Source organism: Erinaceus europaeus, chromosome 6 (assembly GCF_950295315.1).
Source record: "Erinaceus europaeus chromosome 6, mEriEur2.1, whole genome shotgun sequence".
NCBI lineage: Eukaryota > Metazoa > Chordata > Mammalia > Eulipotyphla > Erinaceidae > Erinaceus > Erinaceus europaeus.
The window spans coordinates 2,174,379-2,202,256 of NC_080167.1; the positions used below are offsets into that span (position 1 = coordinate 2,174,379).

The 27,878-nt window shown below is 52.6% G+C and overlaps 2 protein-coding genes across 6 annotated transcripts in view; one reads left to right on the forward strand and one right to left on the reverse strand.

Moving 5' to 3' along the window:
• LOC107523668 (merlin) overlaps positions 1-27,878 on the reverse strand; it is a 263,651-nt gene that overhangs the window by 50,615 nt on the left and 185,158 nt on the right. The gene's annotated exons all lie outside the window — the stretch shown is intronic.
• Positions 1-27,878, forward strand: part of LOC103119336 (NF2, moesin-ezrin-radixin like (MERLIN) tumor suppressor) — a 58,522-nt gene that overhangs the window by 16,069 nt on the left and 14,575 nt on the right. For 3 of the 4 annotated variants that reach the window (XM_060192872.1, XM_060192873.1, XM_060192871.1), the window contains exons 2-9: positions 280-405; positions 2,449-2,571; positions 3,331-3,414; positions 15,191-15,259; positions 16,565-16,647; positions 19,096-19,171; positions 22,624-22,758; positions 25,575-25,649. In XM_060192872.1, coding sequence (XP_060048855.1) covers positions 280-405; positions 2,449-2,571; positions 3,331-3,414; positions 15,191-15,259; positions 16,565-16,647; positions 19,096-19,171; positions 22,624-22,758; positions 25,575-25,649 — 771 coding nt within the window. Of the gene's footprint in view, positions 1-279; positions 406-2,448; positions 2,572-3,330; positions 3,415-5,314; positions 5,378-15,190; positions 15,260-16,564; positions 16,648-19,095; positions 19,172-22,623; positions 22,759-25,574; positions 25,650-27,878 lie in introns of those variants that run through there. The other variant, XM_060192874.1, reaches the window with a different exon arrangement.

The following is a 27,878-nucleotide window of genomic DNA, read 5'->3' on the forward strand; positions in this document are numbered from 1 at the left end:
AGCTCTGGGGTATTAAGGTGTGGAGGAGCTGTCCAAGGGAGGCTCGTGTGTGCTTTACCGTGACTGAGCCATTAAGCTCTAATTGGCACCTTCCCACTCCTGGCTGTGCGTGGGAGGCGTCTCAGTCACCCAGGAAGTCAGTACTCAGCAGCCACCTTGGTGTCACCCCACGCCACGGGACGCGGGGCCAGGGGCCGGTCTGCCGGGTGGGCGGTCTGCTGGTCTGCCGGGTGGGTGGCGGGCACCTCCTCACCACATGCACTGTGGCTGTCTTTGCAGATGAAGTGGAAAGGCAAGGACCTGTTTGACCTGGTGTGCCGCACGCTGGGGCTCCGGGAGACCTGGTTCTTCGGGCTGCAGTACACCATCAAGGACACCGTGGCCTGGCTCAAGATGGACAAGAAGGTGAGTGGGGGCTGGGGCTGGGGCTGGGCTGCCTAGCAGTGGGCTGCCTAGCTGTGCTCCTCGCCCAGCAGGCAGGCGGGCGGGCGTCCTGATGCACATCAGGCTCCCGGCTCCGCCCTGCTCAAGAAATGTACTAGTGGGAGTTGGGCTGTAGCTCAGCCGGTTAAGCGCAGGTGGCGCAAAGCGCAAGGGCCAGCGGAAAGATCCTGGTTCCAGCCCCCGGCTCCCCACCTGCAGGGGAGTCGCTTCACAAGCGGTGAAGCAGGTCTGCAGGTGTCTGTCTTTCTCTCCCCCCTCTCTGTCTTTCCCTCCTCTTTACATTTCTCTCTGTCCTATCCAACGACGACATCAGTAATAACTACAAGAATAAAACAACAAGGGCAACAAAAGGAAATTGATTAATTAATTTAAAAAAAAGGGAACAGTTTGCTTGCTTCTGGGTTTCTTCCATATATATTTATTTTATTTTATTTTTATTATTTTTTTAACCAGAGCACTGCTCATCTCTGGTTTATGGTGGTGCAGGGGATTGAACCTGGGACTTTGGAGCCTTAGGCACTAGAGTCAGTTTGCATAACCACTGTGCTGTCTCCCCCCGCCCTCTGGGTGTCTCTCATCTCTTTACTTATTTCACTAAGCACCATCACCTCCAGCTCCATCTATTCTGTCCCAAAGGACACACTATCGTCTTCTTTGTTTGCAGAGTGGTATTCCATGGAGTATATATTGGGGCCAAGTTTTCCTTTCTTCCTTGCTTTTCTTAAAAATTGTTTTATTTATTTTAATGAGAAAGATACAGAGCAACAAACCAGAGCTCACTGCTCAGCTGTGGCTTACGTGGAGCATAGACTGGGGTGGGCTGGGCTTGAACCTGGGGCTGTGTAACCTCAGGCGTGAAAGTTTGTCTGCCATAACCACTATGCTGTCTGGGCCATTTTTTCATTCTTTTTTTTTTTTTAATTTTTTTTTTATTTAAGAAAGGATTAATTAACAAAACCATAGGGTAGGAGGGGTACAACTCCACACAATTCCCACCGCCAAATCTCCATATCCCACCCCCTCCCCCGATAGCTTTCCCACTCTCTATCCCTCTGGGAGCATGGACACAGGGTCATTGTGGGTTGCAGAAGGTAGAAGGTCTGGCTTCTGTAATTGCTTCCCCGCTGAACATGGGCGTTGACTGGTCGGTCCATACTCCCAGTCTGCCTCTCTCTTTCCCTAGTAGGGTGGGTCTCTGGGGAAGCTGAGCTCCAGGACATATTGGTGGGGTCTTTAATCCAGGGAAGTCTGGCTGGCATCCTGATGATTTTTTTCATTCTTTATTGAGAGAGAGGGAAGAGGAGAAACACTGCAGACCCTCCAGCATCCTTGGGTTTTCCCCTGGCCCCGTGCCTCTCCCATGTGCTGTCAGGACTGAATCAGAGCTTCCCGTGGGGACAGACAGTGCCCCACCACTGAGCTTCCTTCCGGCCCCTCAGCAAAGTCCATTTCGGTCATAACTGAGCGTTGGCCACATGGGTGTTAGTGGGAGGCCCCCGGAGCCACGAGGCCCAAGCTCCGCGGAAACGAATCATCATTTGGTGATGGAGCCCCGTAGCCCGCCCCACGGCGTGTTGGTGTCCGGGCGTGGAAACCGCCGCGCCCGGCAGATGGCTCAAGCTTCCGGGTGGTGGGCAGAGCGGCTGGCGGGCGGACGTGTGTGCTCTGTGGGCCCCTCCAGCCTGTTTGGGAACAGAGGGCTCCTGTGACGGGCACAGGTTGCTGCAGGGACAGAGGGCCAAGGAAGATTCCACACATTGAGGAACGGACACAGAGCAGAGGCTCGGCGTGTGAGGGAGGCCCTAACAGTCTCTGTGGCCTGGAGAGCGCTGGCTTAATGATAGCCGTCACCCTCTTGGCTCCACTCTCCCTTGGGGCTGCTGACTTCGCTGGTGCAGAAGCACGTGAAAGGGGACTTCTCTGAGGATAGATGTCCCAGCCTGAAGGCTCACACCCTCGGGGGCCGGCGTGACCCACTTTTTTTTTTTGCTCTGGACCCTGCAGGTGCTGGATCATGACGTCTCCAAGGAAGAGCCGGTCACCTTCCACTTCCTGGCCAAGTTTTACCCCGAGAACGCGGAGGAGGAGCTGGTGCAGGAGGTCACGCAGCACCTGCTCTTTCTGCAGGTACAGCTCTCACTGCCGCTGTCCAGAGACCCTCCCAGGCACGGCTGCAGGACAGCCCTGACGGTCACCCTTGGTCCTCCCATGCACTCGCTGAACAGTCTTATCTCAGTAACACTGCGACACTTGTCTTGTGTTAAGACTTAAAAGCAGACTCTGGGGGGGGGGGGGCGCTGGTAGCACTGTGAGTTAAATGCACAGTAAGAGGGCAATAACAGCCGTGAGGATCCTGGTTCGAGCCCCTGGCTCCCCACCTGCAGGGGGGTTGCTTCACAGGGGGTGAAGCAGGTCTGCAGGTGTCTGTCTTTCTCTCCCCCTCTCTGTCTTCCCCATCTCTCTCCATTTCTCTCTGTCCTGTGCAATAACAACATAACAAAACAACAACAGGGGAAGAAAATGGGAAAAATAGCCTCTAGGAGCAGTGGGTTCGTGGTGTGGGCACTGAGCCCCAGCAATAACCCTGGAGGAAAAAAAAAAGCAGACTGTTCCCCCTGGAGCTGTGTGCTCAGCGAGGCTGCCTGCGGTCCCCTGGGTGCTGCTCTGCTCAGCCCCGACAGCAACACCACATTCTGTCTTCAGGGCGACTGCGTCTCTTCTGCAGCTTCTGTGCATGGACAGAAGACAGGGGTTGTGTGTGTGGCCGTCTGACTTGTCAGCTTACTTCGACAGGAGAATGTAAACCATTCTGTGTGCCATCCCTCAGGCCCGGCTGTGTCTATGGCCCTGCTCACCGCGCCACTGCTCCCTTGTTGCCCCTTGCAGGTGAAGAAGCAAATCCTGGAGGAAAAGATCTACTGCCCTCCTGACGTGTCCGTGCTCCTGGCTTCTTATGCCGTGCAGGCCCAGGTAGGCTGGGTATTTTGGGGGAACACGTCCCGGCCTGGGTAGGCTGAGGAACACGTCCCGGCCTGGGTACGTTGGGGGAAGATGTCCAGGCCTGGGTACGTTGGGGGAACACGTCCAGGCCTGGGTAGGCTGGGGGAACGTGGCCCTGTGATGATTTAGATTTTTTGTCTTTCTTTTTAATTAAAAAAAAACTTTTGGGGGGCTGGGAGTTGGTGCAGCAGGCTAAATGCAGGTGGCACAAAGCACAAGGACCAGCGTATGGATCCCAGTTCAAGCCCTCGGCTCCCCACCTGCAGGGGAGTTGCCTCACAGGCAGTGAAGCAGGTCTGCAGGTGTCTGTCTTTCTCTCCCCCTCTCTGTCTTCCCCTCCTGTTGTTAAAATTTCCGGGGGCTCTTGCCGGCCGGTCTAGCTTCACGGGCGGGTAACAGAGACGCGGAGACAACGGCTGGGCAGGGAAGCTGTATTTCTTTATTCAGGAACAACGATTCAAACTAATGACTAAGACAAACTAATCACCAAACAGAACTCGGCTGTCTCTTTGCGGCGGTGCAAGCACTCTTTCCTTTTCTCTGGAACTCAGGAACCCTCTCCCTTACTCTGGAACTCAGGAACTCTCGTACTCGGGAACCCTCTGTAACCCTCTGAAACTCTGTCACTCTGGAACTCTCTCTTACTCTGTAACCCTGAAACTCTAGAACTCAGGAACTCTCGAACTCAGGAACCCTCTCCCTGGGTTCCTTGGGGCGGGGCCAAGCAGGCCCGCGAAATTAACAGGACTCATCCAATTCTCTTGGCCGGGGAGGGCTAGAACAAACCAATGTAAAGCATACGACACCCTCCTCTCTCCATTTCTCTCTGTCCTATCCAACAATGACGACATCAGGAACAATAATAATAACTACAATAATAAAACAACAAGGGCAAGAAGAGGGAAAATAATTAAATAAACAAAATTCAATAAAATATTATTTAAAAAAAAGATTATTATATTTATTGGATAGAGAAAACCAGAAATCAAGAGGGTAGCAGCAGACAGAGAGGGTGAGAAGTAGAGACACCTATAGCTCGGCGTCACCACTCGCAAAGCTTTCCTCCTACTTGTGAGCAAGGGGGCTCGCACCAAGGTCCTTGCTCACTGTAATCTGTGCTCTCAATTAGGTGCCCCTCATTGCCTGGCTGTGTGTGGCTCTGGCATGCCTCACATCTTCCAAACTCGGTGGGCTTCTGGCTGTCCTCATGGCGGAGCACTGCAGGGTCTTTGGAGCCCTGGGCTATTCTGTTCACTAATGTTCTCTGGAGAGAGCCTTGTACATCGAGGGGTAGGGGGCAGAGTAACCATGACCTTCATTTCTCACCATCTCTGTTTTTTTTATTTTTTAAATATTGGAAATAAGATTTTTTAAATGTTTATTTTATTTATTTATTCCCTTTTGTTGCTCTTGATGTTTCATTGTTGTAGTTATTATTGTTGTTGTTATTGATGTCATCGTTGTTGGATAGGACAGAGAGAAATGGAGAGAGGAGGGGAAGACAGAGAGGGGGAGAGAAAGACAGACACCTGCAGACCTGCTTCCCCGCCTTTGAAGCGACTCCCCTGCAGGTAGGGAGCCAGGGGCTCAAACCCAGATCTTTAAGCCTGTCCTTGTGCCTATCCTTGCATTTTGCACCACATGCGCTTAACCTACTGCGCCACCGCTTGTCCCCCTCCACCTCTGTGGCCACTCTGGCACGGTACCCCACCCTGTCTCAGTCCCTCTGCTCCCTCCCCTTCTCCTTGATGCCTCTGAACTCAGACCCTTGCTGTGGCTGTGATTTGGAGCAAGGCCCTTTTTCCCAGTGGCCACAAAGTCACTTCCCTGGGGTGTCCCAAACATTAACAAGACACTTGTGCCTCCTCAGCCGGCTCTTGGGGGAGCCCGGGGCAGTTTTGGTGACAGGTCGGTCTGATCGGCTGATGGCTTGTCTGGTGTTTGCTGAGTGCCACCCGCCCCGGGAGGGCTCAGCTCGTGGGCTGTGCGGAGCAGGCTTGGCGGGTGCCCTGGGCACTTTGCCTCTGCCCGGCGTGCGCCTCTGCAGTCACCCGGCCCCGAAGAGCGAGTAATGGGGACAGCAGAAAAGCAGGCCTGGGTTCAGCTGTGACACACGCTCCCTCTTGTGCCCGCACTGAGACTGTCACTAACAGGAAGGCGCGTCCTTTCAGTCCGCAGTGCCCTGCAGTCTTTGTCACTTCCAGCAGAGCCGGCTCCCAGTTCCTTCTCGGCACCATCTCTCACCAGCCGAGAGGAGCCAGCGTCAAAATGTCACTGGTGCAGGGGACAGAGGGGCTCTGACTGCTCACCGGTCGGGGCCTCACTCCGGAGGCTTCGTGAAGGTCTCATCTGGAGATCGTGGGGTGTCTCACGGGTTTCTGTTAACTAGTACCAGCCGGTCCCTCCGGCCACAGTGCTAACAAGACCTTGGGCGTCTGCACTATTTCAGTTTTACAGTGTCATAGCATGATTTTTTTTTTTTTGCCTCCAGGGTTATTGCTGGGACTTGGTGCCTGCACTATGAATCCACTGCTCTTAGAGGCTAGTTTTTCCCATTAGTTGCCCTTCTGTTATTATTGTTGTTGTCACTGCTGTCATTGTTGTTGGATAGGACATAGAGAAATGGAAAGAGGAGGGGAAGACAGAGAGGGGGAGAGAATGGCAGACACCTGCAGACCTGCTTCACCGCCTGTGAAGCGACTCCCCTGCAGGTGGGGAGCCGGGGGCTTGAACCGGGATCCTTATGCAGGTCCTTGTGCCTTGCACCACATGTGTTTAATCCACTGCGTTAGTGCCCAACTCCCCTTAACAATTTTTAAATGAAGTTGTCGCTCACTTTTTGGACTGGACTTATGGAGGCCATAAGCAGAGAGAGGGGGCGGGAAGGAGTCCCCGCCGTTCCATGACCTCCCTGCGGACTTGCTTGGTGTCTGTGGTGTGTCCCCACAGCCTCTCACCACCAAGTGCCTCTGTCTGGGCCCATGTAGTGGGTCTCACTGCTTTCTCTCATCACCATTGGTCTGCTTACTCGACAGCCTTTCTGAAGCAGAACAGAACTTTGAGAAGTGTGGAGCAGAGGGCAGACCGAGGTCGTTAACACAGGGAGCACAATGGCGCACGTGCATTCATTCCAGCCTTTCAGCTGTTCGGATGATAGAGACTCCGTCAATTCCGAAGCAGAAAGAAACGAACCCCTCAAAGTCTAAACACAAGTATTAGTCACATGCTTCCGTTAACAAGAACAGTATTTCCTGGCTGGAGGCTGAGCCACTTGGAATCGCAAGTCTGGCCTGGGTTCTCAGTCCGGTCACGTGGCGCCACCAGCTTGCGGCCTTCTCAGCCACCTGCCGACTGCACACTGGCAGTGTGGTGTTTCAGACGTCTTCTGAAAAATGGCTCTGGAAGAGGGTGGCACGTGATAAGCCCGTCTCACAGTGCTGTCCTGCTGGCGTGTGTTCAGGGAGAGGGACACGTGGGGAGAGGAGGCTGAGTGCTTCTTTCTTTTTCTTTTTTTAATATTTATTTATTCCCTTATGTTGCCCTTGCTGTTTTATTGTTGTAGTTATTATTGTTGTTGTTTTAAAATATTTTTTATTTATAAAAAGGAAACATTGACAAAACCATAGAATAAGAGGGGTACAACTCCACACAGTTCCCACCACCCAATCTCCGTATCCCATCCCCTCCCCTGACAGCTTTCCTATTCTTTATCCCTCTGGGAGCATGGACCCAGGGTCATTGTGGGGTGCAGAAGGTGGAAGGTCTGGCTTCTGTCATTGCTTCCCCACTGAACATGGATGTTGACAGGTGGAACCACACTCCCAGCCTGTGTCTCTCTTTCCTTAGTGGGGCAGGGCTCTGGGGAAGCAGAGCTCCAGGACACATTGGTGGGGTCGTCTGTCCAGGGAAGTCTGGTTGGCCTCATGGGAGCATCTAGAACCTGATGGCTGAAAAGAGAGTTAACATACAAAGCCAAACAAATTGCTGACCAATCGTAGACCTAAAGCTGGAATAGTGCAGATGAAGTGTTGGGGGGTTCTCCATTTTGTAGATAGCTAGTAGGCATATTTTAGTTATATTCCAAAGGGCCTGTAGCTATACTAGTGGTTTGTTTGTTTGTTTTGTGTGAGCCTGAAATCTGAAATGCAGGTTGATCCGAGTTATTGTCTGGGGAGATGGTGTCATGGCTGGGAAAAGGACCAGAAAACTGGATCAGGGAAGAGAGTAGCTCCCTAATATGGGAAAGGGGTATAAATATTGTTGACTATAAACCCCATCAATTTGATGTGATCTGGGGCCCATATTCAGCTTAGGAGCCTGTGTGACCTCTGCATCCCTGTAGATCTGAGCTCACATTCTGTGGTTATGAGTAGGAACATTCCAAGCTGTCCCAATATCGACCCGTCTTCCTCAGGTGTAGCATAGAGTTTTCTGTCCAGCCTCCCTTCAGAATGGAACATTCTCTACCATTGTTGATCCAGATTGTTGTTATTATTGATATTGTTGTTGGATAGGACAGAGAGAAATGGAGAGAGGAGGGGAAGACAGAAGGAGAGAGAAAGACAGACACCTGCAGACCTGCTTCACTGCCTGTGAAGTGACTCCCCTGTAGGTGAGGAGCTGTGGGCTCGAACCAGGATCCTTATGCCAGTCCATGCACTTTGCACCACGTGCTCTTAACCCCCTACACTACCGCCCGACTCCCATCTTTTTTTTTTTAACAGCTCTGGTTTATGGTGATGCAGGTTATTGAACCTGGGACTTTGGAGCCTCAGGCATGAGAGTCTCTTTGCATAACCATTATGCTGTCTACCCCTGCCTGAGGTGTAGTGTTTCTTAGTCTTCTGCTATAGAGACAGAGGCCGGTGCGTGGCAGTTAGAGTCAGAGGTTGGGTGCAGGCAGAGCCCGGAATGGCACAGCCAGTGCCGAGGCTGGAGAATGGAATCTTTTTTGCTGTTGTCACTGGGGCTTCTCCATTCTGGACTGACTTCAGGTACAGGGGAGGGGGGCAGAGCATGAAGTGTCCTTCGGTGCAGTGATGACTGAACTTGAGCCTGCACTGCATTCAGGGTAGCACCAGTGTATTATCCACATGAGCTGTTTGGCTCACCTGTAGAGGCTAAATCTTTTTCTTTCTTTCTTTTAAATTTATATATTTTATATTTATTTTCCTTTTTGTTGCCCTTGTTTTTTTCCCCCAATATTTATTCCCTTTTGTTGCCCTTGTTTTATTGTTGTAGTTATTGATGTCGTTCTTGATGTCATCGTTGTTGGTTAGGACAGAGAGAAATGGAGAGAGGAGGGGAAGACAGGGGGGAGAGAAAGATAGACACCTGGGGTGTCGGGCAGTAGCACAGCGGGTTAAGCACAGGCGGTGCAAGGTGCAAGGATCAGCCTAAGGATCCCTGTTCGAGCCCCCAGCTCCCCACCTGCAGGGGAGTCGCTTCCCAGGCCGTGAAGCAGATCTGCAGGTGTCTGTCTTTCTCTCCCCGTCTCTGTCTTCCCCTCCTCTCTCCATTCTCTCTGTCGTGTCAACAATAACAGCATCAATAACAACACCGTAACTACAACAATAAAACAACAAGGCCAACAAAATGGAATAAATAAATATTTAAAAAAAAGAAAAGAAAGAAAGACAGACACCTGCAGACCGAACCGGGATCCTTAGGCTGGTCCTTAGGCTGGTCCTTGCGCCTGGCACCAACTGCACGCTTAACCCGCTGTGCTGCCGCTCGACTTCCTGCCCTTGTTGTTTTTCACTGTTGTTGTAATTATTGTTGTTATTGATGTTGTCGTTGTCGGATAGGACAGACAGAAATGGAGAGAGGAGGGGAAGACAGAGAAGGGGAGAGACAGACAGACACCTGCAGACCTGCCTCACCACCTGTGAAGCGACTCCCCTGCAGGTGGGAAGCCGGGGGCTCGAACTGGGGTCCTTATGCTGACACTTGAATATTTTTTTTTTTTTTTGCCTAGGACAGAGAAATTGAGAAGGAAGGGGAGATAGAGAGGGAGAGAGAAAGACAAACACCTGTAGACCTACTTCACCGTTTATGAAGCAAACTACCCTGAAGGTAGGGATTGGGGCCTAAACCAGGATCCTTGAGCAGGTCTTTCCACTCTAACTTATGTGTGCTTAACCCGACCCGTTGTGCTACTGCCCAACCCCCAAGGCCATATATATATATATATATATATATATATATATTATTTATTATTTTTTTTTACAGTGCACTGCTTAGCTCTGTCTTATAGTGGTAAGAGGGATTGAACCTGGGTCTTTGGAGCCTCAGGCACAGGAGTCTTTTTGCATAACCATTGTGCTATCTACCCCTACCCCCAAGGCTAAATTTAAAAAAATAAAATAAAATAAAATAATCCGTAGTTTGCTTAGTGGCTCTGCCCATGGAATCTGAGACTCTGAGGCAGATGGAGCTTCAGATTCAAAGCGTGTCCTCACCAGAAGCCAGGGTTTCACCACTCTTGGGGGGGGTTATAAATTCTTCCCCCCCCTTTTGTTGCCCTTATCATTGTTGTTACTGCTGTTGTTGTTGTTGGATAGGACAGAGAGAAATGGAAAGAGGAGGGGAAGACAGAGAGACGGGGAGAGAAAGACAGACACCTGCAGACCTGCTTCACTGCCTGTAAGGCGACTCCCCTGCACATGGGGAGCCGGGGGCTCGACCCGGGATCCTTACACCGGTCCTTGTGTTTTGCACCACCTGCGCTTAACCTGTTGTGCTACCACCCGACTCCCATTATTATTATTATTTTATTGTTGTTATTGCTGGATAGGACAGAGGGAAATTGAGAGAGGAGGGGAAGACAGAGAGGGGAAGAGAAAGACAGACACCTGCAGACCTGCTTCACCATCTGTGAAAAACTCACCCCCCCACACACAGGTGGGGAACTGGGGTCGGACCGGGATCCGTACGCCGGTCTGTGTGCTCAACCTGTGTGCGCTTAGCCCATTGTGCTGCACCTGCCCCTGGCACATGCTTTCAGAAAGGCTTCTCTCCTGTGCGCGTTGGCTTTGGGTCGTAGCCACATGGGTCTGTAGCTGTGGCTCGCTGACGTTCAGGGCTGCGTGGGTGACTTTCCACTCTGGTTTCTCAGAGAAGCAGCCTGCCCGCTCTGACCCACATGGAAACGGTGCTGTGCGGCGGGTGCCTTTGTGTGTCCTCTTGAGCCCGCGCAGCCCACGGCCGCATTTCTACCAGGGGGGTGACCCGTCGGTCCCTGAACATGAAGAACTTGTGTGTCATTTCACTGGAGTCTCGGTGGTTTACAGTACAGCTGTTGTTTCCTGTCTCCCAATGCTAGGTGTCTCTGCAAAACAGTCATCCCCAGAATATAAAAACTGTCGATAAAATAGCAGAAAGGGGGGCCAGGCGGTAGCGCAGCGTGTTAAATGCAGGTGGCACAAGGACCAGCATAAGGACCCGGTTCGAGCCCCAGGCTCTCCATCTGCAGGGGAGTCGATTCACAGGTGGTGAAGCTTTGGGGCAGCATCTCTCTATGTCTCTTTTTATTTATTTATTTATTCCCTTTTGTTGTCATTGTTGTTTTATTGTTGTATTTATTATTGTTGTGGTTATTGATGTCATCGTTGTTGGATAGGACAGAGAGAAATGGAGAGAGGAGAGAAAGACAAAGAGGGGGAGAGAAAGACAGACACCTGCAGGCCTGCTTCACCGCCTGTGAAGCGACTCCCCTGCAGGTGGGGGAGCCGGGGGCTCGAACCGGGATCCTTACGCAGGTCCTTGGGCTTTGCGCCAAGGTCGCTTAACCCGCTGTGCTACTGCCAACTCCCCCAAATGCCCTTTCTAAGTGCTGTCCTGATTTAACTTGTGAGCACGTGGTGAGAATGTCGCAGCCTCCTCTCCTCACCAGTGGGTGCTGTCAGTTTTTAATGGTTTTGCTAATATGAGAGAACAGAACATGTCTGTGTCTTGTCTTCTGTTAAGTTTTCATTTCCTGGATGCCTTTGGGGCCGACCGTCTTGTCATAGAGTCACTGGCCCTTCGATTCCTCTTTCTTTCTTTCTTTCTTTCTTTCTTTCTTTCTTTCTTTCTTTCTTTCTTTTTTCTTTCTTTCTCTCTCTCTCTTTCTTATAAATCTTTTTTTTATATTTATTCATTTACTCCATTTTTTTGCCCTTATTTTTATTGTTGTAGTTATTGTTGTTGTCATTGATGTCGTCGTTGTCGGACAGGACAGAGAGAAATGGAGAAAGGAGGGGAAGACAGGGGAAAAGACAGACACCTGCAGACCTACTTCACCGCCTGTGCAGGTGGGGAACCGGGATCCTTACGATTCCTTTTTCTGTGACTTGACTGTTTGCAGCTGGCGTCTCCTGCGCCGCACTGCCGCCTCGTGGCTGATTTCCACGGCTTCCATATGCCTCTGGCCTCAGCCCTGGGCTCCTTCCTCTCGTGTTTCGAGTGGCGTCACCAGCCATCTCTGCACATGTTCCTTCATGCTTTGTCCTGGTGCCTGCATGGGATTTTGTTTAGAGGTTAAGTCTGTCGTCCTGCTGGGTGTGCGTGACTGGCGTGTTGGAGGGTTCTGCCTGACTCCTCTCCGCACCTTGATTCATCTTCACGATGCGGGAAGTCCTGCTCAGAGCCTCGGCTGAGAATTCCCGTGCATTTGGGCAGTGGGAAGTTTATTATCCTGGAGAAGCCTGCTTAACCTCAGCGCTGCAGAGTCCTTCAGCGGGCAAAGTCCCTTCCTGGATTGGAATCGGGTATTGTGGCCTGAAGTTCCTGTAGCTTGGGAGCTCTGTGCAATGCAGGAACCCAAATAGCAAATATAAAATCAGAGGCCAGTGCAGGTGCAGTCCGGGCTCCATTACTTTCACAGTGAATTTCTCCAGGTTCCATCATTGGGATGCAACGGAACGTGAAGGAGCACAGCACATGCGCCTCCTCCCTTCCCCCACAGGGCTGGGACGTTCTGCTAGATTCACTCAGTGCCATAAATCCAGGACCCTCCCCCATTTCTGCGCTGGCTTTTTCTTTTTTTTTTTTTTTTGTCTCCAGGTGCCTGCACCGTGAAGCCACTGCTGCTGGAGGCTATTTCCCCCTTTTGTTGCCCTTTTTGTTTATCGTTGCTGTTATGATTGTTGTTAGTAGTATTGTTATTGTTGTTGGATAGGACAGAGAGAAATGGAGAGAGGAGGGGAAGACAGAGTGGGAGAGAAACACAGACAACTGCAGACCTGCTTCACCGCCTATGAAGCGACTCCCCTGCAGGTGTGGAGCCGGGGACTCGAACCGGGATCCTTTGGCTGATCCTTGCACTTCACACCATGTGGGCCTAACCCGCTGTGCCACTGCCCAGTGCCCCCTCCATTTGTTTTTAAACGCGACATCTAGGAGCAGACACACACGTCAGGTGGCCTTCTTGCTGTGAGCAAGTGTGGGTAGGTCTTCCAGCAGAGCTGAGGGCACCTCGAGGTTCTGTCCCTGGTGAATCTTGCTGCCATGTGAATCGGGGTTGACAGTGTGGCCGCCACTTGGTTCAAACCCCCCCCCCAATATCAGCCTCTGGGCAGCACCATGGAGAGGTTGGCACAGGCCTCTGACACAGCAGACAGACACCGACGGCCCCTACACTACTCACCCCTGGGGCAGGGCTGGCCACACTGCTCTCTCTGAGTGAGAAGGCTGAGGTGAGAGACGGTCCCTTACTGATGGCCCTGGGACGCAAACGCTGCAGAGACACCCCAGACCCTCTCAGAGTAATGCTCTGCTTTGACTGATAGGAAAACACTGGGAGGGGGCTGGGCGGTGGTGCACCAGGTTAAGTGCACATAGGACTAATGCAAGGACCCACACAGGATCCCGGTTCGAGCCCCCTGGCTCTCCACCTGCATGAGGATCACTTCACAAGCGGTGAAGCAGGTCTGCAGGTGTCTTTCTTTCTTTTCCCCTCTCTAGCCCCCCACCCCACCTCAATTTCTCTCTGTCCTATCCAATATAATGGAAAAATGGCCGCCAGCATCAGTGGATTGGTAGTGTTGGCATGAGAATCCTGGAGGCAGAAAGCAAAACAAACAAACAAACAAGCAAAACCCTGGGAGTGGTGCCTGACCGGAGCTGGTCTTGAAATCGGGCAGCTGAGCACAGTGTTGTGTGCCGTGCCTGCTTCTGGGTTCATCTGACCTCCCTGCAGCTCCAACGCTGGGCAGACTGCTAGCCCCTCTCACCACTTCTGAGCTCCCAGCCGGGCGCGGGAAGCTTCCTCCAGCGGGCGCCCCCAGACACCCCCCCCCCCAGTGGGGACCGTGAACACCTCCCCTCCAGGGCCTGAGAGACCAAGGTTCGTAAATGAAGGAAGCTGGCCGGCTTGTGGAAACTGGGGCACGTTTTTATTTTATTTTATTTTTTGGGGGGGCACATTTTTAATGTTGAATTTCAAAAACGAGTTCTGTTAACGCCCGGGACCCACATACAGCCAGGGGGGAGACTCACGAGGAGGCTGGCCTGCCTCTGGGGACCCGTCCTTTCAGGCCCAAACCATCTGGAAACCAGTGAGGCCTTGAGGCGCTTTGGGGCCTGGGTGAGCCTCACTGTGACTCTGTTTGATGCTGTTTGGAGTTCGCTTTTCCATTTTGGTGGCTGAACGTTGTTGTAGAAGGTTACGCTAAAACAGCCGGCTTTGTGTCTTGCTTGGCTCCAGAGGGAAAACACGAGACAGACAGACTACATTCTCCCCTCTCTTAAGGTTTGCTTGCTTGTTAGAGTCCCCTCTCTTCTCTTCCTTTCCTTCCTCTTCCTTTCCTTCTCTCTCTCTTTCCTTCCTTTAGTTATTTAGGATAGAGACCATCAAAAATTGACAGGGACTAGGGAGATAGAGAAGAGAGACAGACACTTGCAGCCCTACTTCACCCTTGTGAAGTTTCCTCCTGCAAGTGGGGACCAGGGGCTCAAACCTGGGTCCTTGAGCTCACTGTGTGTGCTCAACCAAGTGCACCACCACCTTGTCCCCTCCCCTGTTTTCCCTCCCTTCCCTGTTTTCCCTTCCCTGTTTTCCCTTTCCTTTCTGCCTTCCTTACTCCCTCCCTCCCCACCCCTTTGCATCACTCTGGTGTGGGCGCCAGCTTCACATTTTGCAGAGCAGAAAGGGTTATTCTTTTATCTTCCTTAAATCAGTAAAACACTCAGGTTGCGGGTGTTCCCCCCCCCCCCCAGTGATGCATCACCACCCCCACCCGCTTCTCTGCAGTGTCAGGAAAACCAGTTAGCCTCCTCTGGGTTCCTTTGTTCCATGAGAATGACAGTGTTGCCATCAGATTTCTCCCAGAGCCCTGGGTGAAAGGTATTAGACATCTCAGCCGCCTTCCTCCGGCTTCCTGGTCCCAATCACAGCCACTTAAAAGCATTTCTGGGGAGGACTCTTAACTCAAGCTGCTAATCCCAACTTTCACAGTTGCTCTCTGCTGCTTCATTTCAAAAGCAAATGTTGTGGTTTCTTTGCGGGTTGGAAACCAGACCTTATTTCTACACAAATGCCACATTCTTATCAGCACATCAGCCTCCGTCCCTCCCGGGACCCTGCAGGTCTGTTAGTAGATGTCATCAGCAGTGTGTTTCCAGTCAAGGGTAACAAACTGGCAAGGCTGGAATCTGGACTTGTCATCGCCATTGAACGGCTCCCTGGAGCTGGGGGACGATGAGATGGAGCCTGCTGAGAGGCGGCCGTTGTCCCTGGAGTCTCAATCGCCCTTTCTCCTTGCAGTACGGTGACTACGACCCTTCTATGCACAAGCGGGGATTTCTGGCCCAAGAAGAACTGCTTCCCAAGAGGGTAAGGGACCCAGCTTCCTCTCTGGGGAGAGGCAGCGGCCACGTGGTCTAGAGAAAGCAGGGCAGCAGGCGCAGGGCTGCCGCAACGCTCAGAGTTCTGCTTCTGAGCTTGTGTGAGGAGGATGGGTCTCTGCTGAGCACGGGAAGAAGCAGAGATCCAGGGAGGGGGTGTCGCCAGGGCCAGAGGCAGTCACCTCCAGATTCCCTAGCAGGGCCCTTGGGGGGAGGGGCGGGCAGGGCCAGCTGGGGGCTTCCCTCCTTGGCCTGCCGTGGTGTGTTTTGCTGCGTGGGTTACCACTGGGGACTCTGTGATTGTTTTTGGTTTGTTTTGTTTTTAGATAGCTAGAGAGTCAAAGAGGGTGAGACACTGCAAGAAGGGGAGAGAGACCACAGCACTGCCTCACCCCTTGGGAGGCTTCCCCACACAGGTGCGACTATGTGGTGGCCGGGGGCTCGAACCCAGACCCTCACAGGTGGCAAAGTGTGTGCTCTACCAGGTGAGCTGTGTCCTGGCTCCATCTTTTTCCCTTTTTCAGTGTGTGCTTTATTTCTCCAGGGGGACAGCACCACTCTGGCCTGTGAGGCACTTGCTGTGGGGTGTGATGTGCTGCCCCTGCCCCGCCCCGCTGCCCCCCTGCCGCTGGGCCCTCTCTCCCGGCCTGCTTCTGCCACCTGTGGTCATGGGCAGCTCCCCAAATGGCCCCTGCAGCTCAGATGACCTTTTTTTGTTTGTGTGTTTCCAAGGTTATCACTGGGGCTCAGTGCCTGCACTACGAACCCACTGCTCCTGGGCGCCATTTTTTCTCTATTTTACTGGATAGAACAGAGAGAAATTGAGAGGAGAGAGAAAAACAGACGCCTGCAGACTTGCTTCATTACTTGTGAAAAATCCCCCCTGCAGGTGAGGAGCCGGGGCTCAAACCTGGCTCCTTGCGCACACGGGTCCTCGTGCTCTGTGCTCTGTGCACTTAAACCAGGGGCACCATTACCCAGCCCCACCCCCACGTTTTTTTCTTTTCCCAGAGCACTGCTTAGCTCTGACTTACGGTGGTTTGGGGATTTGAACCTGAGACCTTGGAATCCTTAGGCACGAGAGTCTTTGCATAACCATTGTGGTGGTGGCCCTGGGGGCACCCGGCCTGGGGATGGGGCCAAACAGGGAACGGTACCCACTTGGACAGCCACGTCTCCCGCGTGTGGATCTAAAACAGCTCTGCCCTTGTCTCCAGGGAGCGTCGCTGTGGAGATGATGCGCAGTGCTGAGCCTCCTCCGTGTGGGCCTCTCATTTTGATCTGTTTCCTGCAGGTGGACAATCTGTACAGGATGACCCCGGAGATGTGGGAGGAGAGGATCACAGCCTCATATGCGGAGCACCGGGGCTGCGCCAGGTGAGGAGGACCCTTCCCTCTCCCTCTGCATCTGCCTCTCTCCCTCTCCCCCTCCCCCTCCCCCTCCCTCTCCCTCTGCCTCTCCCTCTCCATCTCCTTCTGCCTCTCCCTCTCCCTCTGCCTCTCCCTCTCCCTCTGCCTCTCCCTCTCCCTCTGCCTCTCCCTCTCCCTCTCCCTCTCCCTCTCCCTCTCCCTCTCCCTCTGCCTCTCCCTCTCCCTCTCCCTCTCCCTCTGCATCTCCCTCTGCCTCTGCCTCTCCCTCTGCCTCTGCCTCTGCCTCTCCCTCTGCCTCTCCCTCTGCCTCTCCCTCTCCCTCTGCCTCTCCCTCTGCCTCTCCCTCTCCCTCTCCCTCTGTCTCTGCCTCTCCCTCTGCCTCTCCCTCTGCCTCTCCCTCTCCCTCTGCCTCTCCCTCTGCCTCTCCCTCTCCCTCTCCCTCTTCCTCTGCCTCTCCCTCTCCCTCTGCCTCTCCCTCTCCCTCTCCCTCTCCCTCTGCCTCTCCCTCTCCCTCTGCCTCTGCCTCTGCCTCTGCCTCTGCCTCTGCCTCTGCCTCTGCCTCTGCCTCTCCCTCTTGCTCTCCCCAGGCCTCATATGTGTAGTTCCACTGGCTAACATTTCTTTTTCAAATTCCTGAATTACACACACACTCAGACACACACACACAGAGAGACAGAAAGAGGGACAGAGAAAAGATACCACAGCACCCTTCCTCCATTTGTAGAACTTCCCTGGAGGCCACCCCTGCTCTCATGCGTGGTGCTGGGGGCTGGGTCCTCAGGCTCAGTGAAATGTGCACTCTGCCTGGCAGGCTGTCTCCAGCACCTCCAAGCCTGTTTTGTTTGTCTGTCCGTCTTTGCTTTTGCACTTGCTAAACCAGACGCTACTCTGCCCTGGCTTCTGGCTGTGCAGCAGTCGCGCCCACAGCCTAGGAGCCGCAGGCACGGAGTGTGGAGACCTCGTGGTGGCACTTTGCCCAGACACTGACCTAGGTTTAGTCTGTATTTTTTTTAAAAATATTTTATTTATTTATTCATGAGAAATATAGGCAGAGAGACAAAGAACCAGACATCACTCTGGTATGTGTACTGCTGGGGATCGAACTCAGGACCTCTTGGTTGAGACTCCAACACTTTATCCACTGCGCCACCTCCCAGACCACTATTTTATTTATTTATTAATGAGAAAGCTAGGAGGAGATGTTCTATATTTCTGAGAAGGGGAAGAGGCTGGCAGAGGAGCTCTACCCCAGCACTGCTCCGCCATCTGCTGTACCGAGTGCTGACCTGAGGCTCCAACCCACGGTCTCATGTTTGCGAATGTGTGCGCTCTACCTACTGAGCTGCCTCCTGGCCCCTGGTTGGGTTTTAAAATTCATTTGAGAGCATTTTGAGCTTGCAGGAAGAGGGAAGAGGTCTCAGTCCTAGGCAGACGTGAGGGAAAAAGCATCCCACACCTGTCTCTGTCTGGGAGTGCTTTGCAAGCCGTTACTGCCTGAAGACCTTACTAACAGTTGATTCAGCCCTTAGAAATGGTTGTCAGGGAGTCGGGTGGTAGCGCAGTGGGTTAAGCACATGTGGTGCAAAGCACAAGGGCCCATTAGGATCCCAGTTCAAGCCCCTGGCTCCCCACCTGCAGGGGAGTTGCTTCACAGGCGGTGAAGTAGGTCTGCAGGTGTCTCTCTGTCTATTTCCCCCTTCTCTCTGAATTTCTTTCTCTATCCAAAAACAAATATTTTTTTTTAAAAAATGCAAAAAGAAAACTTGAAAGAAAGAAAGAAAGAAAGAAAGAAAGAAAGAAAGAAAGAAAGAAAGAAAGAAGTGGGTGTCCTGGTGGTCCAGGAAGTGGCGCAGTAGCTAAGGCAGTAGACTCTAAGACATGAGTTCAGTCTAAGTCGTGAGTTCATTCCCCAGCAGCACAGGTACCAGAGTCATGTCTGGTTCTTTCTCTCCTCCTATATTTCTCATTAGTAAATAAATAAAATGTTTTTTAAAAAGAAAGAAACAGGTGTACTGGCTGCCCTCTCTAGTCCGGGCAGCTCTCAATCTGACCTCCAGTGCCACCCCGCAGCGGTACAGTCAGGAGGGTGCCCTGGCCTCTAGCACAAGTGAGAAGGTGCTGCCAACCCACTTGCAGGGAGTCATCACACTCCCCCAGCGTCCTCGGGGAGGAGAGGGCACGGCTCGGTGAAGCGGCCGCCTGAGGGCAGTCTGGACCTCCAGGCCCACTTGCGGGGACAAGATAACACACCACGTGCCCTGCTGTGCCCGCTGGCGACGGCAGCGCTGTTTGCCAAGGGCAGGGCGTGCAGTTGGAGCCAGAAGCCCGAGTAGTGGGTCTTGTTTTCCTGGGGAGGGGAAGTGCCTGTCTGTGCGTGTGAGGGACCCGCGGGTGATGGACCCAAGTGCGGGTGGCCGGCGGCCACTGGTGACGTCGTCTCTCCCTGCCCTCCAGGGACGAGGCGGAGATGGAGTACCTGAAGATCGCGCAGGACCTGGAGATGTACGGTGTCAACTACTTTGCCATCCGGGTGCGTGGGGCCCTCGGCTGCAGCCTAAACTGGGGCAGCGCCTCTGCGGTGGGCGGGAAGGCGGAGGGCGGGGGGAAGGCTCTCAGGCCTTTCTGTGGGATTTCCACTAGCCGATGGGCAATCAGGCGTCCGAAGCCCGAGAGAGGGCCGGCCGGGAGCCTGTGGGAGCCTGTGGGCAGCTCTGAGAGCAGCACTCGATTACTTCTGGCCCTGCGAGAGGGGCCGCGAGCAGCTGTAAGGAGTCCTCCCGCGGGGCTGCATTTCTGGGTTCCTGGCTGGCTGGGGGGCTGGGGCTGGGGTTCTCCCCAGCAGAGTAACTGGCTTCCTGCTCAGACCCCTAGTAGTGCCTGCTCTGGGGTGCTCTGCCCCTCTCTCCCCGGGGCCCCCTCCTGGACGGCACAGAGGCCAGCAGAGCAGCCCCCACCCCACCTCTGCACACGGCCACACTTGGCCTTCCTTCTGGGCCTCCTCTCAGTTTTGTGTTACATTTGGGAAAATCGAAACACATTTGAAAAATTCAAGGATAGCTTCCTACTTAATTTGTTTGCTAAATACAGCTTTTTTTATGGGCCAATTCCCATAAAATAAAGCACACACAGACAAGTGTGTTTTCTTGAGTGAGCGAGTGCCAGAAAAGCTTCTCATAACAATGTAGATTATTGTCCACAGTTTATTTATTTGTATCTGCTAAGTGTTTGGTTTCCTTAAACACAGACCTTTTTTGACCCATTTCTGTGGAGAACTCTGGGAAGCAAGTTGTTTTTCCTGTGTTATCACTGAGGCTCGGTGCCAGCACTAACGACCCACTGCTCCCGGAGGCTTTTTTTTTTTTTTACACTTTATTGGATAGGACAGAGAAAAATTGAGGGGGGTAGGGAGGAGACAGAGATGGAGGGAGAAAGACAGACACCTGCAGACCTGCTGCACTGTCTATGAAGTGGACACCTTCCCCCCATGCAGGTGGGGAGCCGGGGGCTCGAACCAGGATCCTTGCACTTTGTACTACGTGCGCTAAACCTGGTGCACTACCGCCCGGCCCCCGTAAGCCAGTGTTATGATTCATAGGCGTCAGTTCTCTTTCCTCCTCTTCTGTGATTAATAGTGGGTTACAAGATTGGATGGTTACAGGGTACAGCTCCACGCTGCACCCACCACCAAAGTCGTGTGGTCAGACATCCGTTTCTTACCGGGCGACGGTTCCCCAGCCCTCAGACTGACACGGTGAGTAGCGTGAGTGGCTCTGCAGTGTTCACTGCCCCGTGTGTTGAGGGACCTGGTGGTTGTCTGTTAGCCAAGGAAATGATGTGTGCTTGACACTCTCAGAAGGACTGGGAGAATCACTGTAGGAGGCAGAAGCAGAGTCCCTCCCCTCCCCCGTCCCAGGTGTGTTTGACTTTCAGTTTCTTTTAGATTTCGTCGTCAATATTCACTTAACAAATCAGAGGCGGGCCAGGCAGTGGTGGTCCTGCTTAAGTGCTCATGTTACAGTGCGCAAGGACCCGGCTTCAAGCCCCTGGCCCCCACCGGCAGAGAGAAAGCTTCACAAGTAGTGAAGCAAGTCTGCCAGTATCTCTGTCTCTTCCTCTCTCTGCTCCCTCTCAATTTCTCTCTGTCTCTATCAATAATTAAAATTAAAAAAGAATGACAGAAAGAAAAAAGAAAGGAAACAGAAAGTCAGAGCATCCCTCTGGTGTTTGTGGTGCTAGGGGCCACGCCCAGGGCCTCAGGCTAGTGATGCCAGCTCTGCCCACTGTGCCGCCTCCCTGACTCCTGTTGAGTTTTATGTTATTTTTAGTGTTGTTGTTTTGTTGGAACCAAATCCTCTGACACGTGTGATTTTTAGAAAATGTTTATTTATTTATTACCTTTTGTTGCCCTTGTTTTTTATTGTTGTAGTTAATATTGATGTCGTCGTTGTTAGATAGGACAGAGAGAAATGGAGAGAGGAGGGGAAGACAGAGAGGGGGAGAGAAAGACAGACACCTGCAGACTGCTTCACCGCTTGTGAGGTGACCCCCCTGCAGGGGGGGAGCTGGGGGCTCAAACCAGGATCCTTGGTACAGTGTGTGCTAGCTGGTGCACCACCTCCCAGTCCCCATGACCCGGATCTCATTTCCCAGAATGTGCCATTGGTTTCAGCAGTGCAGAGCTCTGCTGTGTTGTTGCAGTAGTTGGAAGAGCTTTGCAGACCAGCAAAGGGATCCCTTTGTACTCCAGCCTGACCTTTGGCCGCTAGAAGCAGTAAAAGGATTCCTCCCAGCAGCCTCAGAGGTGGTGCAGTGGCCAGGGTGTTGGCATCTTAAGCACAGGGTCGCGAGCCCAATCCCTGGCATCACATAGGAGGGTCATGCTGTGGGTCTCTGTCTTTCTGGATCTCTTCCTCTTTCATTTTCTTAATACTTATTTATTCCCTTTTGTTGGCCTTGTTGTTTTATTGTTGTAGTTATTATTGTTGTAATTGTTGTAGTTGTTGTTATTGACGTCGTTATTGTTGGATAGGACAGAGAGAACTGGAGAAAGGAGGGGAGAGACAGGAGGAGAGAAAGACAGACACCTGCAGACCTGCTTCACCACCTGTGAAGTGACTCCCCTGCAGGTGGGGAGTTGGGGGCTCAAACCCGTATCCTTACACCGGTGCTTGTGCTTTCCACCACCTGCGCTGCTGGACTAGCTTTGCGGAAGGAGACAGCCGACCAGGGACTCATGGCTGAGTTGGGCAGCAGTATCACTTTATACATGTAGAACACAGCACAATCTAAACCATCTAAGCTAAAAACGAATCACAATCCTGTCCTTATATATATACTGGCCAAATAGGGTGGAAACAGGATGTGACGTAGAGAGGGTGGAGTGAAAAGAGAGACTGGTGCAAACCAGGGTGTGACTAGGAGAGGGGGCGCAGCAAAAAGAGATGGTGAACCAGTGGGATTAAACCAGTGTCCTGCAGGCAGGGCGGTGCTTAGTTAACAGTGGTTATGTAAATAGGATACAGTGTTAAGCAGGGGGGTTAAACCAATGAAACAGAAGGGGTCTTAGAAGCAGAATTAGAAGCATGCCAACACTGCGCTGAACCTGCTGCGCCAGCGCCCAACTGGTGATCTCTTCCTCTTCAGAAGCAGACGTCCATCTGTCCCTGGAGCGCATGCTCACTCTCCTCAGCAGGCAGCTCCACCACCACGTTGTCAGCAGCAGGCCACCTGCGCTCCACCCTGGAGCAGGGAGAAGCTTCCGCTGCCAGGCAAGGGCAGCCAGTGACCCAGTGAAGGGACTCTGTCGTGGACACTGTCACGGCTGACATAGTTTTGCCTGGCCCTGGCCCAGCCCCACACACATACTCGGCTCACACGGCAGCGGTGACCGGCCTGTTGGTGCTTGTCGTCTGAAGTTGCGTGTGTGCCGGGCCCTTGGGGACGTGAGCGGCCGGCTGACGGTGTCGTTTCTCGTGTCTGCAGAACAAGAAGGGCACGGAGCTGCTGCTCGGGGTGTACGCGCTGGGCCTGCACATCTACGACCCCGACAACAGGATGACCCCCAAGATCTCCTTCCCGTGGAACGAGATCCGAAACATCTCCTACAGTGACAAGGAGGTGGGTGAACCAGCCCGCCCCAGTCTCCTGCAGGCATGTCCCTGCCGGTGCTGGCTCTCAGGAGGGCCCTGCTCTTCCCCTCCTTACCGCCGGGTACTGGTACTTGGTTACTGCAGTGTTCCCAGTCCAGTGCACGTCGCTCATCTGGGTCACTGAGAAGCTGGGGGGCTCGGCTTGCCAGCACTGAGCCCCACGGAACAGTAAGCCACACTGAAGGGTACACCCCTTACCCTTCACATTTTCATTTCTCATGAGAGATTCTCTGCATTTTTTAAAGATTTACTTCATTTTTTTATTAAGTTCTTTTTTTTTAAATTTTTTTTAACATTTATTTATTTATTTTCCCTTGTTGTTTATCGTTGTTGTTATTGCTGTCATCATTGTTGGATAGGACAGAGAGAAATGGAGAGAGGAGGGGAAGACAGAGGGGGAGAGAAAGACAGACACCTGCAGACCTGCTTCACCGCCTGCGAAGCTACTCCCCTGCAGGTGGGGAGCCGGGGGCTCGAACCAGGATCCTTATGCCGATCTTTGTGCTTTGCGCCACAATCGCTTAACCCGCTGAGCTACGCCCGACTCCCAGATTTACTTCATTTTTAAAAGATTTTGTTGGGAGTCGGGCGGTAGCACAGCGGGTTAAGCGCAGGTGGCGCTAAGCACAAGGACCGGTGTAAGGATCTCGGTTCGTGCCCCCGGCTCCCCACCTGCAGGGGAATCGCTTCACAAGCGGTGAAACAGGACTGCAGGTGTCTATCTTTCTCTCCCCTTCTTTGTCTTCCCCTCCTCTCTCCCTTTCTCTCTGTCCTACCCAACAACAACGAGATCAACTACAACAACAACAACAACAAAAAAAAACAAGGGCAACAAAAGGGAATAAATTAAAAAAAAAAGATTTTGTTTATTCACGAGAAGATAGGAGGAGAGAGAAAGAACCAGACATCACTCTGGCACATGTGCTGCCGGGGATAGAACTCAGGACCTCATGCTTGAGAGTCCACAGCCTTATCACTGCGCCACCTCCCGGACCACAAGATTTATTTATTTATGACGAAGAGAGAAGAAGAACCAGAGCCTCCCTGTGGCACATGTGATGCTGGTGATCAGGCTTGGCCAGCGCTCTGCCCACTGCACCAAACACCTTGGCTATTTATTTCCTTATTTCCTCAGCCAGAGAGCCCTGCTCAGCTCTGGCTGGCTGATGGTGGTGCTGGGGATTGAACCTAGGATGTTGGATCCTCAGGCATGAGAGTCTGTTTGCAGAACCATTACGCTATCTTCCCGCCCCAGGGAATGGATGCAGAGCCCGCTGCACTGCAAGGCAACTACACTCCTCCTAAATTCCAATTAAACAAAAGTTTTTGTTTATTTTTTAATTTATTAATGGAGGACAAAAGAACCAGAGTGTCACTTTTGCACTCGCGATACTGGGCACTGAACTTGGGGCCTCTTATTTTAGGGTCTGATGCTTTATTCACTTGCACCACTTCCCAGGACTCTTGTCTTTAAGAGCGGTGTGTGTGAACCCCTCACTGCCAGCCCAGCAAGTGCACTGGAGCACGGCTCAGCTCTGGCCTACGGCGGTATGTGGGGCTGAACCTAGGACTCAGCAGCCTTAGTCATGAGAGACTCTGCTTTTTGAAGATTTTATTTTTTTACTAATGAGAAAGTTGGGGGGAGAGAGAACCAGATGTCACTCTGGCACGCACTGTCAGGGATTAAACTCAAGACCTTGTGTTTGAGAGTCTTAATTCCTTTTTTTTTTTTTTTCTTTTTTGCCTCCAGGGTTATTGCTGGGGCTCGGTGCCTGCAATATGAATCCACTGCTCCTGGAGGCCATTTCCCCCCCTTTGTTGCCCTTGTTGTTGTAGCCTTGTTGCGGTTACTGTTGTTATTGATGTCATCGTTGTTGGATAGGACAGAAGTAAATGGAAAGAGGAGGGGAAGACAGAGACGGGGAGAGAAAGATAGACACCTGCAGACATGCTTCACCGCCTGTGAAGCGACTCCCCTGCAGGTGGGGAGCCAGGGGCTCGAACCGGGATCCTTATGTTGGTCCCTGCGCTTTGCGCCACGTGTGCTTAACCCGCTGTGCAACCACCTGACCCCTGAGAGTCTAATTCCTTATCCACTGTGCCATCTCCAGGATGATGCAGATTATTATTATTATTATTATTATTATTTTAAAAGAATGTACCAGGGCACAGATCAGCTCAGGCTTATAATGGTGCAGGGGATTGATCCTGGGGGCTTCAGGCATGAGAATCTTTTTGAAGAACCATTACGCTATCTATCCCCACACCACATATGGATCTTTAAATAAAACAAGACGAGAAAGTGCTCGTCAGGGAGGGTGAGAACCGCTGATCCTGGAGGTGCTGCCCTGCGCGGCGGCCCCTGGGCCAGCCCGGGCTTTGGCTGCGTCCTGAGCGCCCTCCTCCTCTCTGGGTCTCAGTGCCACCGTCACTTCTGCTCTGACCTCTTGGTTCCCTGATTGATTCTTCCTGTGAGCAGCTGTCGTCAGACACACATAGCCAGAGACCTGCGTGTTGGGATGCCCAGCACTGCCCGCCTCCACATCTTAGGCCAGCTTAAGTCCCTCCCACGTAGGCAAGACCTGGCCACAGCTCCCAGAGAGTGGAGACTCAAGCCACCAGCTGGGCTCTGGCAGTCCTTCTCGGAGGAGGTGGTCTCCTGGCGCCTGCAGTGGGTGCAGGACCCTGCCCCGAGCCAGAGCGCGGTCCTCATGGGAGCTCTCCTCGTGGGCCACCGTCTCCCCGCCCGCCAGACTCAGACCGCTCTCTGCTTCCTTCTTTCAGTTCACTATTAAACCACTGGATAAGAAAATCGATGTCTTCAAATTTAACTCCTCAAAGCTCCGTGTAAATAAACTGGTAGGTTGGCCTGCTTTTATGACTGGTGTTTCCTGGAAATTGTTACCCTTTTAACAATACCAGAGCGATACCTTGGGGGGGTGTACAACTTTTCCTAGCCCATCCCCTGCCATCCACCCATTAAAAAAATTTTTTTATATTTATTTACTTAATTTCCCTTTTGTTGCCCATGTTGTTTTATTGTTGTAGTTATTATTGTTGATGTTGTTGTTGTTGTTGGATAGGACAGAGAAATGGAGAGAGGAGGGGAAGACAGAGAGGGGGAGAGAAAGACAGACACCTGCAGACCTGCTTCACCACCTGTGAAGCAACTCCCCTGCAGGTGGGGAGCCGGGGTCTTGAACCTGGATCCTTATGCCGGTCCTTGTGCTTCACGCCACCTGCGCTTAACCTGCTGTGCTACCGCCCGACTCCTGCCCCCTCCCTTTTTTTTATTTGTAACCAGAGCACTGCTCTGCTCAGGTCTAGCTTATGGTTGGTGTGAGGAATTGAACCTGGGACTTAGGCACCTCAGGCTTTAGAGTCTCTTTTCATAGCCATTATGCTATCTGTTTCCTCCTGACTCCCCCACACACACACACACACACCACCTTTTTTTTTAACATGTTGACCACAAAATCTTTCATTGTGTTTGACCAGAACGCTGCTCAGTTCTGGCTATTACAAGGTGATGGGGACTGAACTCGGGACCTCCTGTATGCAGATCCTGTGTGCTGCTACTCCCCAGTCTCCCCAGCGCCTCCAGCTTTAATCTAATTAAAAAATCAAGGATACCCAGTAACGTGTGTGAAGCCCTAGGTTGGAGCCCCAGTCCCCACCTGCAGGGGGCAAGCTTCACGAGTGGTGGAGCACGGCTAGAGGTGTCTCTGCTTCTTTCCAGCTCTGTCCCTCTCTCTCACCATCTATCAAAAACAACAACAACAACAACAACAAAAAATAAGGGGGTCGGCATGAAGCGCAAGGACAGGCATAAGGATCCCAGTTCGAACCCCCGGCTCCCCACCTGCAGGGGAGTCACTTCACAGGCGGTGAAGCAGGTCTGCAGGTGTCTGTCTTTCTCTCCCCCTCTCTGTCTTCCCTCCTCTCTCCATTTCTCTCTGTCCTATCCAACAACAACAGCAACAACAACAATGACTACAACAGTAAAAGGGGGGGCAACAAAAGGGAAAATAATAAATATTAAAAAAACAAAATGAGAACCCAGAGTTGGAGTTGTGTTAGTACTGAGCCCCAGTGCTGGCCATGGACCTTGCTCACTGCGGTTTCACAACTCTCTGCCACTTCTTTCTCACTCAGAAAATAGGGCTGATGTCCTCACCAGAGCTGTTTCCTCTGTGGCCACCACACTTGCCTCCTGTCTGAGGCTGGGGCTTCAACCTGGGCCCCGTATGTGGCAGTGCAGGCACCTGCCCAAGTGAACCGTCTTCACACTTTACTTTCTTTTAAAAAATGTGTCAGGCCAGGCTGTGGCGCACCTGGTTAAGCGCACACATTACAGAGCGCAAGGGCCCGGATTCAAAGCCCCTGGCCCCACCTGCAGGGGAAAGCTTCAGGAGTGGTGAAGCAGGGCTTCAGGTATTTCTCTGTCTGTCTCCCTCTCTGTTCCCCCCTTCTGAATTTCTCTCTATCACTATCCAATAATAAATAAATAATATTTAAGAAAAAAATTTCAAAAAAAAATGTGTTCATTAGTGAGTGTGAGATAGAGCCCTGGAGCGTGACTCTAGTGTGTACAGGGAGCAGCTAAGGACCTCATGCTCGTGGCTCAGCCTCCTAGCCGCTACCACCTCCCACAGGCTCTTCGTGGCTCAGCCTCCTAGCCGCCACCTCCTCCCAGACGCCCCTTGTGGCTCAGCCTCCTAGCCACCATCTCCTCCCAGAGGCCCCTCGTGGCTCAGCCTCCTAGCCGCCGCCACCTCACAGAGGCCCCTCGTGGCTCAGCCTCCTAGCCGCCACCACCTCCCAGAGGCCCCTTGTGGCTCAGCTTCTTAGCCGCCACCTCCCAGAGGCCCCTTGTGGCTCAGCCTCTTAGCCGCCACCACCTCCCAGAGGCCCCTTGTGGCTCAGCCTCTTAGCCGCCACCACCTCCCAGAGGCCCTCGTGGCTCAGCCTCTTAGCCGCCACATCCCAGAGGCCCCTTGTGGCTCAGCCTCCTAGCCGCCACCACCTCCCAGAGGCCCTCGTGGCTCAGCCTCTTAGCCGCCACATCCCAGAGGCCCCTTGTGGCTC